The following is a 20,674-nucleotide window of genomic DNA, read 5'->3' as shown; positions in this document are numbered from 1 at the left end:
GGGGAGCCTTCCCTGATTTCACCCCCACCTCTATCCCAGATCAAGCTCCTATTATAAGCATTCATACCAGCTTGTGTCTCCTTTTATAGCACTTGGTAGTTTATTCATGTGGTTTTTTTATTTATCTGCCTACCTTTGATTTATCAAGCTTCTCTCTGGAAGAACATCTGTCATACTCTCTATTGAATACCTAGTGCCTAATTCAATGTCTTAAACTGAGTAGACTCTCATCACACCCGTGTTTGATGAGTGAAAGAATGACGAAGTGAATCATAGGATTTGGAAACATGTAACTAATATGTTGGAGAAGAGCTAACCATGATTCTAGAGTTGCTGTCTTGGTGGCTTGGTAGATGTTGGTGCCTTTCATGATCAAGGGTGGTTTGATCTCAACAAAATATTCTCCTATGGTGATTCTGCAGATGGTCATGTCTTTTCTGCTGAAGTGGTATGACTAGCCAATATGTCCAAATCTTCAAACACACCGAGTATTCCTGCTCACCCCAGGCTTCCCCCAGGTTAATGTTAAAACAATGTATGGCTAATCAGTCATTCAGAGAGGACCATCAGCATATGGGCTCATATGTGAGGTCGGGGAGCCTCATGGTGCCCCCTCTATAGAGTCCACCCCTCCCTTCTGTGGTTTCTTCTTTGAAGTGATTTGAACAACACTGGGTGATACTCCATCCGTAATGAATAGAATTTAATAATTGAGTGGTAGGCATTTAACTCTATCTGAAAATGAAGTTCTGCTCTCCTTTCCAAGTTCTGTGGCCCAAAGCAGGCTGCTACTCTCTGTTCAGATGAGGTGATGAAAAAGATAATAGGACTCTAAAACTGGAGAGCATCAAATGTCATCCACAGGTGCAAACAACCACACAGTAAGAGTAATGTTATGTTCCAGAAATGGAGCACATCCCCAATCAAGGTGCTCCAAGTCAGAGTAGCTTGTGAAATGGAATTGGCAGCAAAAGCCTCATCTTGAAATTCCTAACGTGAGTCCCAGTTGGTTGTTTATTTTGTTGCTTTTCCCTTAAGAGATTATAAACCCATTTTCAACCCAGTTCAAAAGATTTGCTTCGGGGTATTACCCTCTCAGACTGTCTGGTTGTGCTATTGTCAGAGAGCAACAGCCTTCAAAGATGTGTAGACACTTGGCAATTCCATTGAGAAAGTAACCTGCTATGGATGAAATTATTTTCCTATACTATATTAAAGTTACAGCTTAAGGCTGGCATTTGTCATTCTGTGTGCAAATTCTCCATCCTGGACTTTGATAAAAAGCAGACAGAAATCTTGGTGGCCATTAGAACTGCACACACGCTATTAACTCAATTTAGGAAACTTTATTCAAATTAGGTTTAATCTTCTTGTCACCCCTCCAACATCAAGTTAGGAAATGCATGTCCAGGTCACAATCTTTTGGCCCTTTTAAAATATCTATAGTTAGTCAGACATTTCTGTAGCAATGTTTATTCTGACATATCTCCTCAGGCAAGAGAAACATAAGAAAAATAAACAAAGGGACTACATCAAACTAAAAAGCTTTTGCACAGCTAAGGAAACTATCAACAGAGTGAAAAGACAACCCGTTGAATGGAAGAACATATTTGCCAATGATATATCTGATAAGGGATTAATTTCCAGCATATATAAAGAACTCAAACAACTCAATACCAAGAAAACAAACAATCCAATTTAAAAAATGGGCAAAGGACTTGAATAGACACTTCTCCAAAGAGGACATACAACAATGAGATACCACACCTCACACCTCTCAAAAGGCACTCATTAACAAAGAGGACATACAAATGGCCAATAGACATATAAAAAAATGTTCAACGTCACTCATGATCAGAGAAATGCAAATTAAAATCCCAGTGAGGTATCACCTCACATCAACATGGATCTCAGTGGGTCAACCTCAAGGTACTAGCTGGGCTGTGCTCCTTCTGAATGCTGCAGGGGGAGAATCCATTTCCTTGCCTCTTCCAGCATCTAATAGCCACCTGCATTCCTTGGCTCATGGTGTCTCCTCCATCTTCAAAGCCAGCTGCATAGCATCTTTAAATCTCTTTCTACCCTCTTCTGTCCCTCTTCCATCTTTAAGGACCCCTGTGATTACATTGGGCTTAAGGTCCTTACTTTAATCACATTTGCACAATTCCTTTTGCCATGTAAGGTATCAAGCTCACCAGTGCCAGGACATGCAGGTCTGGAAGGGGAGGAGGGCTTGTTATCCTGCCTACCATAGTAATCACGCAGCCAGTGGCTGTGCTCATCAGACTTGTCCAACAGTGATGGGAAGCACCTCCATTCCTCTCCTGGGTAACACGGATAATACACTGAAGGTGCTCCCAGGGAAGGTGCTCCCATTGAAGGTGCTCCACCACAAGAGCAGTGACTGATCGTCTTCTTGGAAGGAATCTAATTCTGCCTGGGGGTGACTCACTGGTCTTCCCACCGTGGGGTGTTGGATTCTCTTTAGGACTCCCTAGATTTTGTAAGACAGCATTAACTCAACCATGGCTTGGTTGAGTGTTTACATACATGAATGTACACTTGGCCAAAAGTCTTTCCTTTCATGGTAACCTTGAACTCAGTGCTTCACACCACCTACCAAAATCTTGGGTGGGAGAAACACTATTCAAGGAGACTCACTCACCGGAGAGACAGGCAGTCCAACCACTCCCATACACTGGTTGCCCATGAAGCCAGACTACTTCCTTTTGGCCCCGGGATATTCGCTTCCACTATATTTTGCTTTACTTTGGTGCTGTTGGACTATGCTAGAGATACACCTTAAGAAAAAGCATCAAGGAAATAATGGCATTTACTGTAACAGCTTTGTTGAGGATGTTCATTACACTCCAGCCTACGTTTCTTACAGGAAATCATCGAGAAATACATATTCTCGGTCTCAAAACCCTGGTACTAGTTACGATTCTCTGTAAGAACTGGTTATTTCCATCAGTGGGCACGAGCTCACATAGCTGGTCTTTCCCCCCTATTTGTGCACAGTATGTTTTAGAAAGCTAAGTACCAAGACTGTTGTCCATCTTCAGCAAAGCATTAGGTCATTCTAGCCTGCATTATGTGTGCCGACTTATTTATCCCACCCCATTGTCCCTTTCCCCCAATTCATTCATCTGTTCCACTTTTTCGTTCTTATTGTTTTAATGTCTGTAAGCCCAAAATAAGGCATAGTAAAAACTTATTATTTTCTCTTCCCTGAGACACATGCTCCTGACACATTCTTCTTTGTTCCAGAAACAAACTCACATGAAAAATATGAAGACATAAAACATCATTAGTGCCAGTGTTTAAACACTGACTCTCAGCTGAACTGGGTTTGTAAAGACTGACGCTTATGTTGCTAATGTGAAAACAAGTCTCTAATGCTTTGTAGGCTGAGCACACTAAGATCATAAATGCCAGAATTCTAAATAGCTTGCTTGCTGCTAGCACATTAGCTGGCACTGAAATCTATTTCTTTTCTAAGGGATGCTTAGCTTTTATTATATCTTTACTCATGGTCAAAAGACATTAGCAGATTTGCTAAAGTGATTGAAGATATTCCTCTTAAGGACATTCCTAAAGTTTAATGTCTTTTTGCCTTCCTGCTTTTTGTATGTTAGCTTGTCTCCTCAGAATGAAAAAAACAGAAATGTGCTTTATACTGTGTAGAGTTTTTAAAATTGTAGAAATCCAATATTTTGAAAAAGTCACTGTGAGCATGACCTCTGGTGAAAATATCTTCAAGGCAGACCCACGCATGAGTTCACCAAACCACACAATCACCAACACTGAGAACATTTCAAACCCTACTAGGTGGTACATCAGGGCCTTCTCTTATTAATCTCTGAGTCATAGAGTCCAGAACATAGTATATTTTCAATAAGCACTTGTTGACTTAATGAGTAATACCTCTCTCAGAAAGACTGGAGTTCTACTCCAACCACAGTAGACCATGACAGGGACATAGTGCCTGCCAGGTAGCAGGTGTGCAGTGCATACTGAGAGACACATCCAAACCACGGAAGAAATCTCTGTCATCCCTGAATTCCAGAGTAGCAATTTTTAGTTCCATTATTTTCCCCCTTCTCAAAGACTCACCTGACAGATGACATTCTCATATGCAACTACCCTCACGGGTGTACTTCAGCTTATGTGAAATTCCCATTGTGCTAGTACAATCTCAGTCTTTCTCTCTCCCACTCAAGGAAATACATCAGAACGCAAATGAATAAGGATGTCGTTAATATGGGAACAATCTTGAATTCATGGCAGTTTATTGAAAAAGTAAATCATCCACCATTTTGGCATTTCAAATAATAGTAGTATAGGACCGTGACACATCTCACAATGATTGAGAGAAACAGTTCATTTGTAAGACCGAGACTGAGAGTGCTTCTCACAGAAAGCATCTTGGGACCCACTGAGTCCTAATCTGCCACCTTGGAGACCTTCTCAAACTCTAGAAAGACTATCTCTGAGGTTCACCCTGTCCGCAATGCAGTCATCCATACAACCTCCTCCACCAACGGACTGTCACCAGAATTACAGAGATCATTCCTATTCGTGCAAATAGCTCACATAGGAAGCTCGCTGCCACTTGGGTCCACCTGCACCATCATGACCTCGAGGAAAAGGACTCACAAGCCACCAACTTACCACACCGCCGCCAGCCGAGTGCACGAGCACAGACATCCCTTCTCGGAGGTTGGCAACTTCAAAGAGCATCATGTAGGCTGTGACGAAGTTCATGGGGAATGCCGCAGCCTCAGAGAAGCTCATGTCATCTGGGATCTTGTAGACAAACTCCACTGGTGTGCACACCACCTCTGCCCAGGCGTTATAATTGACGAATGCCATGACACGGTCCCCGATCTGGCAGAGGGAAGCACCAGGTTAGTGGAGGTTTCTTTTTCTTTTCTGAGGGATTTCTCAAATATTCAATAACCTGATAAGAATGATAGACTTCCTCCCAGAAAAAAAACAAAAACCCCTCACATATGCACAATCTCACCTGCCTCCCAATTTCTAGGCATTTTTGGATGCTCTGAAGCCCATCTATAAAAATGTTCTCAGGGGCCAGGGAGACCAGGTTCTCTGCTTCCATTCTCGAACATAAATATACAATGCGGAGCACGTCACACACCACGGAATGCTTGTGTCAAAAGGTCACTTTACTGACTCAACCTTTCATCTAATTTCTCTGTTTTGGAGCTGAGAAAATCTAAGCCGCAGAAAAGGTTAATGGGACAAGGCTGGAAGCAGAATCGACCCTTGCTTGTTCAGTGCCACCCACGTGGATGCCCCGACAGGCTCGTTCACGGGGGTATTTGCACCAAAGCTTAGCACCGGATTGCTGATTGCTATAGACGTGACCGTGAATGTAGTGGATCGAAAGAGCCATGTAAATCTAAGTGGAGGAGACTGAATAAGAGCAGCCGGGCTTAGAGCTAAATAGGAATACGCCACTGGGTGTGAGAACAACTACCATTTCTTGGACACATATTATATGGCAGGCATTGTTCTAAGGATGTTGCATGTTTTAGTGCATGTAATCTATACAAAACCCCTAGAAAGGCATGGTTGAATACTGTGTTTTATCAGTAGTTTACATAGGCAGGTAACATGTAAAAAAAAAGAAAGAAGCAGTCTTCCCTTTTCAGTGATTATGATGGTATGCTAAGTTTTCTCCATAGCAATCATTAATAAAGGGAAATACAGATAAGTGAACCAACACAGGTACTAATAGCTTGTAGGAGCTGCAAGGTGCTAGTTAAATCGAGCCATTCTGCTATTCATGTTATTGCCTTGTACTACGACTTTCAAATGCAATATTCAAATTGCTGTGGTCATATTAGATTCTCAAAAAATTAATGGATTTAGAGTATACACACACATATACATATATATACATATAAATACATATATACATACATATATATATGATGGCTTGCATATTTTTTCTTTTTTTTAAATTTAATTAATTGTGTTTACATAGATTCTAGGGGGCTTTCATATTTTTAAACGTTCCCTTAACCCCAATTCCCTCCGGGGATTCTCAGCCACACAGATAAAAGATGCCACCTGCAGGTGAGCACCTTCCCCGTCAGGGTGTGATTTGGAAGAAATTTACTATATATGTGCTTTAGTATACAGTATAAGTATATATATATATATATATATATATATATATATATATATAGTTATAATAGTTTTATATATATAATTATAATAGATTCTACTGTTTTAATTTCTTTGGAGCTTACCATTTCTCTTTGACCTTTACTTAACAAACAATAACAAAAGCCCGCTATAAGATGGGTTCTGTAAGAATCCCGTATCACAGATGAACGATTGTAGACTTTACAGCCATTTAAATTGATGCACAGAGAGATTAAAGCATATGCCCAAAGTCATGTAGCTAAAGAGAAACTGGGCCAGGATTTGAATCTAGGCAAGCTGACTTCAGATAAAACAATGAATTCCTTATACTTGGGGTAAGAGCTACAAAGAAAACATAAAGTCATACAAGGGTGTACAGCAGGTGAACCTACCAAGTCTGGAAATGTTAGTTTAACTCTTTTTTTAAAAATTTTTTTTAAATTTATTTATTTATTTTTTTTACAGAGACAGAGTCAGAGTGAGGGATAGACAGACAGGAACGGAGAGATAAGAAGCATCAATCATTAGTTTTTCGTTGCGCATTGCGACACCTTAGTTGTTCATTGATTGCTCTCTCATTTGTGCCTTGACCGCGGGCCTTCAGCAGACCGAGTAACCCCTTGCTCAAGCCAGCGACCTTGGGTTCAAGCTGGTGAGCTTTTTGCTGAAGCCAGATGAGCCTGCGCTCAAACTGGCAACCTCGGGGTCTCGAACCTGGGTCTTCCGCATCCCAGTCCGACGCTCTATCTACTGTGCCATCGCCTGGTCAGGCTAGTTTAACTCTTTAAGCCTCAGTTTCCTCATCTTTAAAATGAGTATACTATTAGAAAGGGCCCTTGTGGAGATTAAATAATGTAACATGCATGTCATGCGCCAGGCAGTCTGCATGTAAAGGGGGAAAGAACAATCAACATTAACTCTTAAAAAGAACAGATTGGTGCCTGAGCTCATGGAAGTCACAGTTTAAGGATCAAAAGCTAAATATAGACCCATTACACTTTATGAAGCAGAGAATAGCTATCTAATGAAGACATTGATGGGAAGGAGAGGCTGTCGCACTGGCAACGAGGGTCTTAATCCCTGGCAGTGTTCAAGATCAAATGACCAATGTCGGGAATTTCTCAAATGCCACGGCTTAGACGAGAGGGTCACTGCGATCTAACACTGGCATCCTCTCTTGCACAAACTCCTGAAAACGCAGATACAGACTCAGGATCCCAGAGTAGCCAATGCCTCCAGTGTCAACACCGAGTGTAACAAAGAGTATTTCAACGGCCTTGACAGAGAGGGTCCCTGCCCTCCCAGTGGGGCGGACTGCCTCCCTCATTTCCATTTCATTACCAGAGAGGCAAATGTGGCTAAGCCATCAGTTCAGCCCATCTCAGTGTGCAGAGATAGGCAACTTAAAAAATAAAAGCCCAATTCATTTCATTATTTGATTCTATTAAGAAAGAAAGAAAGACATTAGTCCTGGGTGACTGAGACCAATTATTCCTTTACTGCTACATCTCTGGCAACAACTTCTTTAGCCTCTCTGGCCATCAGTCAAACAAGAGAGCTATACCGTGTGCTTCCGCGTGGAATGCCATCTCTAACGTGGTTGAAAATCTCAAGTCAAAATCATAGAGCAAATATCACTGCTGGTTTTCTCCCAAATCACACCCCGACCGACCGGAAATCTGCAGGTGGCGTCTTTTATGTGTGCAGCTGAGAGTCCCTGGAGGGAAGTGGGGCTGAAGAGAAGGTTTGACAATATGCAATCCAGAGCTCACTAGCAGAAGAAAGGTCACAGATGAGGGAAAAAAAAAAAAAAAAAATATATATATATATATATATATATATGATCAACCAGAGAAAGCCCTCCCTCCAAACCAAAGCCAGCATATCCCTATCTACTGTTATAGTCTAAAGTCATGGGTTATTTATCCAAGGCTCAGAATTGACAGGGTTAGTAGTATGATCTTTTCCTTTGGGACTATGTGGAGGAGTGAAGACCCGATACTATTTCTCATATGCAGCACTTTCAGGGAGAGATAGTGCTGCCTCTGGTTATATTGCTTACGTGGGGACAGAAGTTGTAGTCATAAAAGAGAAAAGAAAAAACACATTTACTTCTTGTTCAACGTTTTTTTTTTCTGATGTATTATCTGAAAACTACTGACCAAAAGACAGATGGGTGAGAAGACATTTCCGGACAGTCACCATAACGAATTTAGAGCATATTGATATTTTCAGAGTACACTGAGGCTCCGATGCACTGACACTGAGCAGTGGGCTCAAATTCAATTCCAAGGGCACTTTAGCATTGCATTTGACAGGATTTCTCTTCCTGCATTTGGTATTGCAGTTCTTGCCCATTGGGAGCAAGGGCAAAGATCACACGATAGCGAAAAGGCTCTGGTGACTTGAGTCCAGGTTCAACTACCACTCACTACCTTTGGGACCTCACAGAAAATTACCGAATCCTTCAGAACCTCATGTCTGTGGAAACAGTTGCTATCTTTACCTTGCAGGGTTGTGGTGAGGCTGAAAACCCATAACTTGCCACTGTTTCTGGTTATAGTGGATTCTCAAATGTTAGCTCTATTCATGTCTCCTTGGGGAAACGCTTAGTTTTATAAACAGGAGCTCTTGTACCTAATTTCCATTGGTTTTTCTGACTCTAAACCACAGCAACTTTGTGTGATGGATTTGCCCACAGTTTTTTTAGTTTTTATAGACTGGATTCTATTTTGTTTGCATTACAATGGTAGAAAGGGTCCTATATCTTTTAACCATTTAAATTGCTTTTATTGTGGAGAATCTTAAACGTGGACAAAAGTAGTCAGAATAATACAATTACCCTTTGTTATCCATTGTCCTGCTCCCAAATCCATCAGTACATGGCCAATTCTGTTTCTCTGCCAGGTACCTCTACCCTGTGGCTTTAAAATTGCACCCCCAAATGCCACTTCACCAATGTCTGACATAATGATTATAAAAGACCACTTAAATGCATCAGTTAAGCAGATATTTAAAGGAATCGAATAACACAAATATGGAGGCTATTTCTCCCCAATCTTTATGTTTTGTAATTGATTTTTGAGCCGGAAGTGATGGGAAAGTGGGAACCACAAGTGTGTGTGTGTGGGGGTGTATGCTCACTTTAGTTAATCCAAGGCCAAATACTTTACTTAATAGCTATATAACATGAACAAAGGGGATGATAAGATTGCTCCGGTCACCAGGCTGTTGCCAGGAGCACCAAGGTGGTACATGAGAAATGCAGTAGACATTTGGAAAGTCCTATCATTGATAAACATTGATAATCAAACCAAACAATAAGACATCGAGTATAGTACACTTTATAGATTGTGTCAAGCATTTTGCACGATCTTTTCTAATCTCACTGGGATTCCAGATTAATATTATTCTTTCAGTCAAAAGTCAGAACCTTACCTCATATCCTTTCACGCTGTCCCCTAGAGCTTCCACGATCCCCGAACACTCAAAACCCGGCACCAGGGGAGTCTTGGGAGGGTTGTCAATATTCCCTTGTCGCACCATCAAGTCAATGAAGTTTAGACCACTGTGATCAGCAAATGGGAAAAGAGAGAAATTCAAAGTGAGATCCCAAAGCAAGCACTGTCCTGGCTTTTCTTCTCTCCCTTTCCCTAGTCCCCCTTTCTCCTTCACCCTCATTCCTTTCTTCTTTCTTTCGAGAAAAGGGTGCCTAATATCAATGTCACTTAGCTCAGTGTCACCATTAAAGCAAAACTCAATGATCTCTATAGACAAGTAATGCTTTCCTGGCAGTTCAAATAGCCATCACCGAGCTTACCCTCTAATTCTAAAGGTAGTTCCTTTGCCTGCTCTCAGAACCCGCTTCCTCTTACTTTGCAAACACGTATTGACTAGCCTGGTCATTAGCCAGTCTAGCACTCGATTGTGGGTGGGAAATACAGGAGGAAGAAGTCGTAAGAAGACACATGGAAAGCAGCCAGGCACTGTGGCCATCAGCCAACCGATGAGAAAGAGGAAAAGAGAGGAAAGATCTAATTTAAAAGGTCTCTAAAGAACCGTTGCACCTCAGCCATCACACAGACTTCCACTAACCCTGCGCCATGCACAGCAACCGTAAGGGTGACTGTGAGCCATCAAGCAATGACATCGTGTCCAGCTGGAGGATGGTGACTCGGGAAGAGAGACCTCAGGGATGGACCCATGGCTATGGGAGAACTGGAGGGTTTGCTTCAAATTTTTTAGATATCTTGGAACGAGAGAAGTTATTTGGTATTTTCTATTAACATATTACTATTAAAATAAGAACATTATCATGAAAATGTTTCAAAGGCATCACCTTGGGAAATCATATTTGATTCTAAGGATGCTACCAATGCTCTAGAGTCGAAACAATCAATCTTTCTTTTTCTTTCTTTCTTTCTTTCTTTCTTTCTTTCTTTCTTTCTTTCTTTCTTCCTTCCTTCCTTCCTTCCTTCCTTCCTTCCTTCCTTCCTTCCTTCCTTCCTTTCTTTCCTTTCTTTCCTTTCTTTCCTTTCTATTATTTATCTATCTATCCATCCATCCTTAAGAATTACAATTGGGAATCACATTTAACACCCATTTACTAATCAAATGAGAAAACACATTCGACTAAACATGTATTTTTTCCTGCCAAATGTGGTTTTAACAGACTTCCTGTTTTTATAAACCACCATCTAAGAAAGACTCAGGTTATAGAAATCAAACTCCTTGGTCTGGTACAAAGCCCATTAACATCTGACCATATCATCTTTTCCAAGCAAGACAACTTGAACTTTTTTTTTTTTTTTTTTTTTTGAGAGAGAGAGAGAGAGAAAGAGGCAGGGAGAGAGAGAGACAGGAACATAGAGATGCTCTTGTATGTGTCCCGACCAGGAAATCGACCCAGCAACCTCCGCACCAATTGGCCAGGGCTTAATTTTTTTACTGATTGATTGAGATGGAGGGAGAGAGAGGGGAGGAGGGGAGGGAAGCATTCATTTGTTGTTCCACTCAGACATGCATTCATCGTGTGTTTCCCGTGTGTGCCCTGACCGGGGATCAAACCTGCAACCTTGTCCTTTTGGGATAACCCTCTTAACTGACAGAGCTAACTAGCCAGCGCCTGAACTATTTCTTTTTTTTTTTTTTTTTTTTTTTTTTCATTTTTTCTGAAGCTGGAAACAGGGAGAGACAGTCAGAGAGACTCCCGCATGCGCCCGACCGGGATCCACCCGGCACGCCCACCATGGGGCGACGCTCTGCCCACCAGGGGGCGATGCTCTGCCCATCCTGGGCGTCGCCATGTTGCGACCAGAGCCACTCTAGCGCCTGGGGCAGAGGCCACAGAGCCATCCCCAGCGCCCGGGCCATCTTTGCTCCAATGGAGCCTTGGCTGCGGGAGGGGAAGAGAGAGACAGAGAGGAAAGCGCGGCGGAGGGGTGGAGAAGCAAATGGGCGCTTCTCCTGTGTGCCCTGGCCGGAATCGAACCCGGGTCCTCCGCACGCTAGGCCGACGCTCTACCGCTGAGCCAACTGGCCAGGGCCTGAACTATTTCTTAAACACAGTTTACCTATTTCTTTCTTGGACTTTTTGGAGCCTGGGAAGCATCTAACTCCACCCGGTCTCGACTCATCAGTCTCCTACCTAGAGAATGGATATTAATGAGGAGGACCACTTCCTTGAGAGGCGTGTCCAAGAATCACCATCTGCTCAAGGTTTCCCTGCCCACGAATCAGGCATGTTTCACATATTGTCCCCCCTGAGTACCTCTAATGTGTGCCCCCTTTGAAAGCAGCTGTGTGCCTCATATTTCTTTGCCTCCAGAGTTCCTGGCACAGTAACACACTAGGTACTCAAGTAACATCTGCTGAAGGAAGGAATATTCTTGACTATTTAAAAATGCGTGCTGCCAGTTTGCATACTAACTGCTTTTCAAAAGCAGCCAAGGGATGTTGAGAGAAATGGACACACTTGTGAAATGCGTGCATAGACTTCCAAAGGTCCAACTTTGAAGGTGAACAGTCATGAGGGCCATTTATTAACCCAAGTGTTCTCCAATCACATGACCAGTTTCTAAAGAGCTTGGGGAGTCCTGGACACAAATCCCAACCCCATCACTTCTCCCTGTGTAACCTTGGGTAAGGTACTTACCCTCCTGAAGCCTCGTTTTCTCATCTGTGAACTGGAGGTTACGCTAATATCTGTCTCTCTGGCTTGTGGGGAGTATTCATAAGAGTTAAGCACTTAAAAAAGGTGCCACATGCATAGTAAGTACTCAATATCTGTTAAACTTAAAATTTGCAACCTCTGTTAAGAAGGCAGAAGTATGCAATACACTTTAGGATGATGCCATTAAACAAGGGTTAAAAATAGTTTCAGAGCAGAAATGAGAAAACTCCAGCTACCTATCAGCATCATTTCGCGAAATAGCCCATTTTCCAACACTACCAAATAAAGCGTCACTGTATAACAATAAAAGAGATTTCTCTGTCTCGGATCAAACACTCATCTCATTTCACACACGTTTTAGCTCACTGTGTTTTCCTTTGCATGAAAGCCTGCGATTTCCCGAGACCCTGATGGAGAGATGCCAGAGGAAGTTACTTGACAGTTGAGTGAACATGCCAGCCCTCGAGGAGCGTTGTTCAGACGCTCATCACGCTGAACAGGGATGCCTTCAAGCCCCATCCGGCATGACCTGGGCACGGTGATGGAAACCTGAGAACCAGCCTCCCGTTTCCAGGGAGAAGGACTAAGACCGACTGTGTAATGTCCTGTAGCATCCCACGTCCTCTGTAAGGTACGCAGGGACCCCGTCAGGGCCATGGAGATGGCTGCCCCATCTTTAGGAAAAGAGAGTTCAATCTGTGCTAAGTGCTTTACTTTTGTTTTTTAAAACTCAGCATTACTCCTACGATGTCTGAATGATTACACCTGTTTTTTCAGATTAAGCAACTCGCTTAAGGGCACATCTTTAGAAACTGTCAAAGTCTGGATTAGAATTCAAGCAAATTCTAGCTGCTGAGTCGTTATACACAACAGACTTCTTTGTGGGAATTTCACCCACTGCCCAGGCTGAACGGGCATGCCCAAGGGGCCATGTTTAGAACTTCTTATCTCTGGACAGCTGATTGCAGCAGTGGTGGCCCCAATAATCTAAGCAGGAACCCATTCCTTAGCATGGAGTAAAGGAATGGCATGTTTGCTCAGAAAGTATAAATTGGGGAACATGCAGCAAGTGAACAGCTTACCATCTATCAGAAAGGATGCCGACAGATAGAACTGAGCCAGAGAGACCTAGTCGGCTGAGCTTCCAGGAAGCATACATGAAAAAAAGCCAGTCGGTAGGGGAATTACGAGGAAAGAAAATACATGAAGAGCAGTAGAGTCAACCCAACAACCTACGCCAGGGTCAGGCTTTCCAAACTTCACTGCGTTACCAAGGATGGGAGGGGCCAGTCTCTCTACCTGGTGAGGACCAGCCCCAGTGTGCCTCCTGCTCTCTGATTTCTAAGAGGTTTTTGTTGTTGTTGTGTTGACTTTGCGCGTCTTTATAATAGAAGCTCTTTAGTGTGTTGGTCTCTGTCTCATAAAACCAAAAGACACAAACTAAAACCAATACCATAATCAATAACCCTGAATCTTACCCACTAGACTGATGTTATTGACCTCATTGTGTTTTCAGTCAAAACCAGTAACACTGTTTAGAGATAATAAGTTATTTGCCTGAAGCCACAGGGACAGTGAATTGTAAAGCCATGGACTTAAACTTGGGTCTATCTAAAACTTTTCTTTTCCACAACCGGAAAAAGACAGGGGCATATCAAGCTGTACATCTTCATAATTATAGTTTCCAGTATTCTTTAAGATAATTTGATTTTACACCTGGAAATTTTGGGGGGGGGGTGGCAAATGACTGCCTGATGACTCAGACCCCACACAGGGGGTGATATTAAGATGTCTTCCTTAGCTAATTTTTATACAGCTCTTAAATGTCAGCAATCATTGCAAGATAAATAGTGCTAGAAAGTGCCTGACACAATGTTCTGCCAGGTAATCCCATTTTTATCAAACATTAGTATGATTTTACTAAATAAGACTTTAATTTTTTTTCTTCCCATACTAAATTACTAGTCAAAAGCCAGGCTTAAAGGGCTATTACTGAGACATGGCGTCCTGAAGGAATGGAAGCAGAGGTGTGAGGCAGGGACTCAGAATCACTCAAATCACAGGATGAGGGGTGTGATAGAAGGCACAGGGAAATTTCGGGTCACGTAATAACACTCTTGCATTTGCATAGCACAGGGCAGTTCACTGTGTGCTTTCAAACACATCTCATTAAACCTTGTAACAATCCCGGGAAGTTAGGAAATGCAGCTATTATTATTCCCATAAAACAGACGTGAACATTGAGACTCAGATAAGAAAACTGACTTGTCAAAGACAACAGAATTAGAACCTGGCAGAACCGAAACTTGAATTAAAATCTTCAAACTCCTTGTTCACTGTGTATCCCATGACATCATGACATCTCAAGTGCAAGGAAACTAAATGTTACTGAAACCGATACTTCAGAATTCAGGGACAAGAAGACTAACAGGAAATGGTGGACGGAAACAGGTGCGGGGTGCCTGGGTTCCGGCTCCTACGCTGCCGTCAGAGAGCTGTGGGCCCCGGCGGAGTCTCTGGAGCCCGCCCAGCTCTCATACTCTGGTCCGCTGATGGTCCTTAACCTGTGGGCTCTGCTTAAAATATTATCAAAATCAAAGCTTAGGTAGAGAGGGAGAGGTTCTTGGTGGTCTTGGTAAAAGGCACTAACTTGGGATACTTATATTCTATCTAGAAGCTAAAATAAGGCAAACTAGCCTTGGCCTCTATAATTTCTGCTGTCTGTTAAGTGATGGATGTCAACACTGTAAAGGCTCAGGGTTGTTTAGCTGTCTTCATTTGTGTTCTATGGGAGTCTACTAGTGTTCTAGTAGAGCTTGCTGCTGGAAACTACTAGAGTCACCATTTCCCATGATGATGATGTTATGTGTTAGGTATAAGGTATGAGCCATTTTAATCTCTATTTTCTGCAAGAGGAAGGTGAGGCCTAGAGAAGTGCATTGTGCAAGTAGGTGCCAGAACTGGGATACAAGCCCTTCTCATATGACTGCACCATGCTTGAATTTTGGACCGCTAAGCTGTCATCCCATTATGCACGGTAGGCTTCTGTGCATTCTCCCCAGAGTTGTGGTTTGAGATCTGTTCATTTCTTTTAGATACACTAGTAATATTAAAGAAGACACAAATGATTTCTTAAAGGACACCACTGGATGGAGGAAAGAAGAATCAGCCCAGCTACAGTTTGTTAATTTTCCAATCTGAGGTAACATTAACCTAAAGGAGTTAAACAAAGAGGAGACAAGTTGATACAAACAAGGTCCCTTGTCCTTTATTATTCAGTGGAATGGATGACAGGGGTTTTTCATATGAAAGGATTTTAGGTCTCTTGCCATCTTGTTCCTCCCTCAGGTTGTAGGTGTCTTAGCAGTGACCATGGGAATCCCAGCGCCATCAGACCATTGCACAAAGAACAGTATGAGGAAAATCTCCCTCTTCGAGCAGCATACTTCCATATTGATGTAGATCAATAAAGCTCCATCAGCCCTGGCCAGTTGGCTCAGTGGTAGAGTGTCGGCTTGGCGTGCAGGAGTCCTGGGTTCGATTCCCGGCCAGGGCACACAGGAGAAGCGCCCATCTGCTTCTCCACCCCCCCCTCCTTCCTCTCTGTCTCTCTCTTCCCCTCCCGCGCAGCCAAGGCTCCATTGGAGCAGAGTTGGCCCGGGCGCTGCAGCGATGGCTCCATGGCCTCTGCCTCTGGCACTAGAATGGCTCTGGTTGCAGCAGAGCGATACCCCAAGATGGGCAGAGCATCGCCCCCTGGTGGGCGTGCCGGGTGGATCCCGGTCGGGCGCATGCGGGAGTCTGTCTGACTGCCTCCCCGTTTCCAACTTCAGAAAAATACAAAAAAAAAAAAAAAAAAGCTCCATCATATATTTTGATCTCACACTCATAGAAACCCCAAATCTTGACCCATCATTGGTTCAATTAAGAGAGTGATAGCCAAAAAGATAACCTTCCGAAATCTATTGTTTCACTTACTAAAGGGATATTGGTGAGCATATCCTTTGTTATAATACAAATTTGCTTCTTTATGAAGACAGGAGTCTTCTTCAAATCTCAGCACAAGGATTGCTTGCATGAATCTTGAAGGCTGAGTACAGTGTATAAACTGATTATATTTCTCTCTCTCTCTCTCTCTCTCTCTCTCTCTCTCTCTCTCGCATTGGCTATTAGAAAGCCCTGAGTCAAATTTGTAGTACCCCCATCCCAGAATTTCAGGGCATTAGTCATTCATTCTCTGTGTCCTCTCAACACTCCACTTGCTCTTAACTTTCTGAATGCTTTGGAGTTTCCATTTTTGAAAATCTTAAACTTTATTATAGCAGTTCTTAGGAGGGCTTATTAAATCACAGGTTGCTGGGCCCCGTCCCTGAATCCCTGACTCATGAAGTCTAGGGGGAGGTCCAAGAACTTGCACTTTAACACGTGTCCAGGTGATACTGCTGCTCGTGGTGTGGGTAAGGACCATTGCTGGTAGATCATTTCTTTTTAAGCTATTTCAAGGCCTTTTTGGAATGAAGCAAGGTAAAAATTAATAGACAATTATTAAATACATAAGAAAATGAGAAAGCACTCTCATGTCCTCTAGGACAGTTGAATTTTTTGATCCTAGTCCTGAGGATGCTGTTTACCCTTGTTAAACGTGGTCTTATTAGATTTTGTCCATCATTCCAATTTGCTTGGCTCTTTCTTGAATCCTAAATTCTTCTGTTCTTGGCTCTTCCTCCTGGATTTATATTCTCTGAACATGTGCTTATCAGGCCATTAACATCTTTGTACAAATTGCTGACAAAAATATTGGATGAGCTGTCACGTTCCTGGTTTCTGAGGGTGTTTGTGAAACTCATGAAGATGTCATGGAGAGAATTTAAAACACAAGACTGGCTGACAGGTGTGTTTTTTTTTTGTTTGTGTTTTTGGGGTTTTTTTTAAAGATTTTATTTATTGACTTAGAGAGAAGAGAGAGAGAAAGGGAAGAGGGGAGAAGCGGGAAAAATCAACAAGTAATAGTTGCTTCTGATATGTGCCTAGACCAGGCAAGCCCAGAGTTTTGACCTGACGACCTCAGCATTCCAGGTCAATGCTTTTATCCACTGCGCCACCACAGGTCGGGCTAGCTGACAGCTTTTAAGTTTCCTCGAATCATGAGCTCTTATGATTCTATGAACGATCTCTAAGACACTTTGAATTTGTATGTAACAAGTATTCAGGAGGACCATGAAGCCTCGCTCTGTAGGAGACGGGAGTTAAGCCCTCTCTCCTCAGAGCAGGAACTGCTGACCATGCGGGGTGCAGCTTGACTGAGCCTCTGGCACAGCCAGTCTGCTGGATGCCTGTCTGGATCATCACGGTGTTTATTTTATTCTCATTTTTTCCAAAAATGTGCACATCCCAGCCCCAACTCTGAGAGTCCCTTGAACCCACTCTCCTGTGCCATTAGGATAGAAAGAAATGGCTTCAGTGGCCCAACATCAGCTGTGCATGTGAAGAAGAATGTCCAGGAAGAGATGGACCATTTCTCACAGAGGGCTTTGTGACTAGTGTGAAGGGCCCTTAGGAAACTAGCAGATATCTGCAAACCCCTGTTCCAATTTCTCTGAGATGGACATGGGGAGAAAAGGGATTCTTTGTGGCTAGTAATTATAATAGATAACAGTTATGGAATGCTTACTACATATCAAGCATTGTGTTAAATGCTTTATAAGCATGACATTGTTTAATTTTTATAACAGCCACAATGATGCTTAGAGATAAATGATACCACCCACATTTACAGAGACAAAATCGAGGCACGTGGAGGTCACAAGGCCAAGTCCCAAAGCACATGCTGTGATTCCAGTGGCTTTGCCCTTGGCTACTGTACTTTGCTCTCCTCTTGGGACACCATCACTCAGTCTTCCCAGTTACAAAGAGGGGATGCCTCAACTCATCGGTTCCATTGAACACTGGCTATATGCTGAATGCAGATTAGATACTGGGTATCCAAAGTTAACAAGGGCTCAGAATTCTCATGGGGAAATAAGAGTCAGCAAAGCTGATTATGAAGCAGTGATGAGTGGTTTGTAGACATGATACAGAGTGCTCACACAGCTCACAGAAGGCATGCGAACACCCATGGAAGCCCATGAAGTCTAAACATTGACCCCCTAGGAAGGTTTTCCCAAAGAATTGTCCTACTCTTCCTATGCAAGCGTCAAAGCAGAATTTCATTCTTAGCTTTAGCTTTAGCTTTCTGACTCCTCCTCAAGCAGGTTGCTTGACCTCCTTGATTTCTTCATTTTTTCATCTCAAACATGGAATAGTAGCACACTCACCCTGTGGGACATTGGAGTGGGTTGCATGTGATGGCACATGTAAAACAGAGTGCCTTACACACAGGACATGCTTGATAGGTGTGAGCTGTTATCATCATCACCTCCATTACCACCACCATTGTCATCACCACCATAATCACCATCACCATCACCACCACCACCATCACTTCCATCATCACTATCACCCCCATTACCACCATCATCACCACCATCACTTCCATCACCTCTGTCACCACCATCACCACCATCACCTCGGTCAGCACCATCATCACTACCACCATCACCACCATCACCATCATCATCATCACCACTATCATCACTACCACCATCACCACCATCACCATCATCATCATCACCACCATCATCACTACCACCATCACCACCATCACCATCATCATCATCACCACTATCATCACTATCACCATCACCACCATCACCATCATCATCATCACCATCACCACCATCATCACTACCACCATCACCACCATCATCACCACCACCATCACCACCATCATCACCACCATCATCACTACCACCATCACCATCACCACCATCACCACCATCATCACTACCACCATCACCACCATCACCACCATCATCATCAAGATCATGGAGAAGGTGCCATGGATCAGCTTTCCTGGGAAGCAGGCTCTGAGACTCAGACTTGCATGCAGAAGGTCTAACAGGGAGGCTCTAGGGAGCGACAGCTGTATATGTGTGGGGGCATCTGGACTGGGAAGAGGGAGAAGACGAACACTAAAGTAGTAGTAAAATGGACTCAATGTCTCCACTGAAAATTTCAGAGCCAGGGATGTTCCCTCAAGTCACCATAAAACAAGGCAAGGGGACTGGACTTCTGTACCCCTGCCTCAGCTAGCCATCAGATGAGAGCTGCCTGGGGTGGGGGGTGATGCAGCTTTCGGCAAGGGGGGCAGTTCCGTGGGAGGGACACAGCCACAAGTCTCAGTACCCACCCCATCACTCCCAGTCGCTGGGAAAATGAAGGCCTGGTCCTAACAGGCTATTCTGAGTGGTGAACCAGTGTCCACTACAAGAAGGGTGGTATGATCTCCCTTTCAGGGTTTTATTCCCTTGTAGTCAAGGAGAAGTTGTCACTGATGGTGAATATTTATAGAATTCCTTTGCACAGTAATCCCTGAGGAGAAGAGGTCTGGGGGATCTTATCACGAATGATGGGAAAGCAGAAAAGAGAAATAGATTTTTAAATTAAGACCTGGAAGAATGAGAGGAAGGGAAACAGAGGAATTGAAGAGATAAAATAATCAAAGAATAGATGGAGACAAAGATAAAAAAGAAAGGTAAAGGCAGATGAACTGTCAAAATGCATGCAGTGCAGATCTTAAATGTGGTCACTGCAAAAAAGAAATGGTAACTGTAACAGAGGGGAAGCCGTAGCTAACACTATGGTGGTAATCAATTCGCAATTAACAAATGTATCAAATCAACACCCTGTAGCCTTGAAACTTACATGGTATTTATTATATGTCAGTTGTATCTCAACACTGGGGGAAAAAGAAGAGCCTTTTACAGGGTTTTATAAACAATTTTCAGTTATTCAAAAAATACATGTAGGATTGGTAAATTGCTTGGGAAAAGCCATGAAAAATACTAGCTGTGGGCTTTCTGTGTGTCATCTGTGGGGAGTCAGAGAGCACAGGATGCTGGAAGGGGCCTGGGCATCAGGATAACACTGTCAATTCCAAAGGGGAAATTTGCACTTCTCTCTGCTTGGTTGGTACACATGCATGACCCGGCGTCCATGGCAGCCTCCGCCGGCTGCAACAGGAGCACGAGAGCCGAATGCAAGGCTTGGCTCTGAGCAAGAGCAGCCCCGGCTGGTGTGCCCTCCCTCATTCCTCTCTGGCTGCGGCTGTGATCGTCAGCGCATCTAACTCCAGACCCAGATGGGCAGGGAGAAGCAGGTGTGTGCACAACTCCCTCATTTCCTCACTGCCCTTGCTAGAGTTTTCCTGTTTGTTTGTTCATCTCA

The 20,674-nt window shown here is 43.2% G+C and overlaps 1 protein-coding gene and 1 non-coding gene across 2 annotated transcripts in view; one reads left to right on the top strand and one right to left on the bottom strand.

Moving 5' to 3' along the window:
* The window catches only part of VAT1L (vesicle amine transport 1 like), a 158,964-nt gene that overhangs the window by 124,004 nt on the left and 14,286 nt on the right, over positions 1-20,674 (bottom strand). Inside the window, exons 2-3 of the mRNA XM_066349153.1 lie at positions 9,616-9,745; positions 4,675-4,890 (exon numbers count right to left, since the gene is read on the bottom strand). Coding sequence (XP_066205250.1) covers positions 4,675-4,890; positions 9,616-9,745 — 346 coding nt within the window. The remainder of the gene's footprint in view (positions 1-4,674; positions 4,891-9,615; positions 9,746-20,674) is intronic.
* LOC136381644 (small nucleolar RNA SNORA15) lies at positions 5,593-5,738 on the top strand. Its single transcript, XR_010747129.1, has one exon. It is a non-coding gene; the product is annotated as a small nucleolar RNA SNORA15 (small nucleolar RNA).

The sequence above is a fragment of the Saccopteryx leptura genome, chromosome 9, assembly GCF_036850995.1.
Source record: "Saccopteryx leptura isolate mSacLep1 chromosome 9, mSacLep1_pri_phased_curated, whole genome shotgun sequence".
Taxonomy (NCBI): domain Eukaryota; kingdom Metazoa; phylum Chordata; class Mammalia; order Chiroptera; family Emballonuridae; genus Saccopteryx; species Saccopteryx leptura.
Note: the sequence above shows the minus strand (reverse complement) of the source record. Positions and strands in the feature narration are given on the sequence as shown.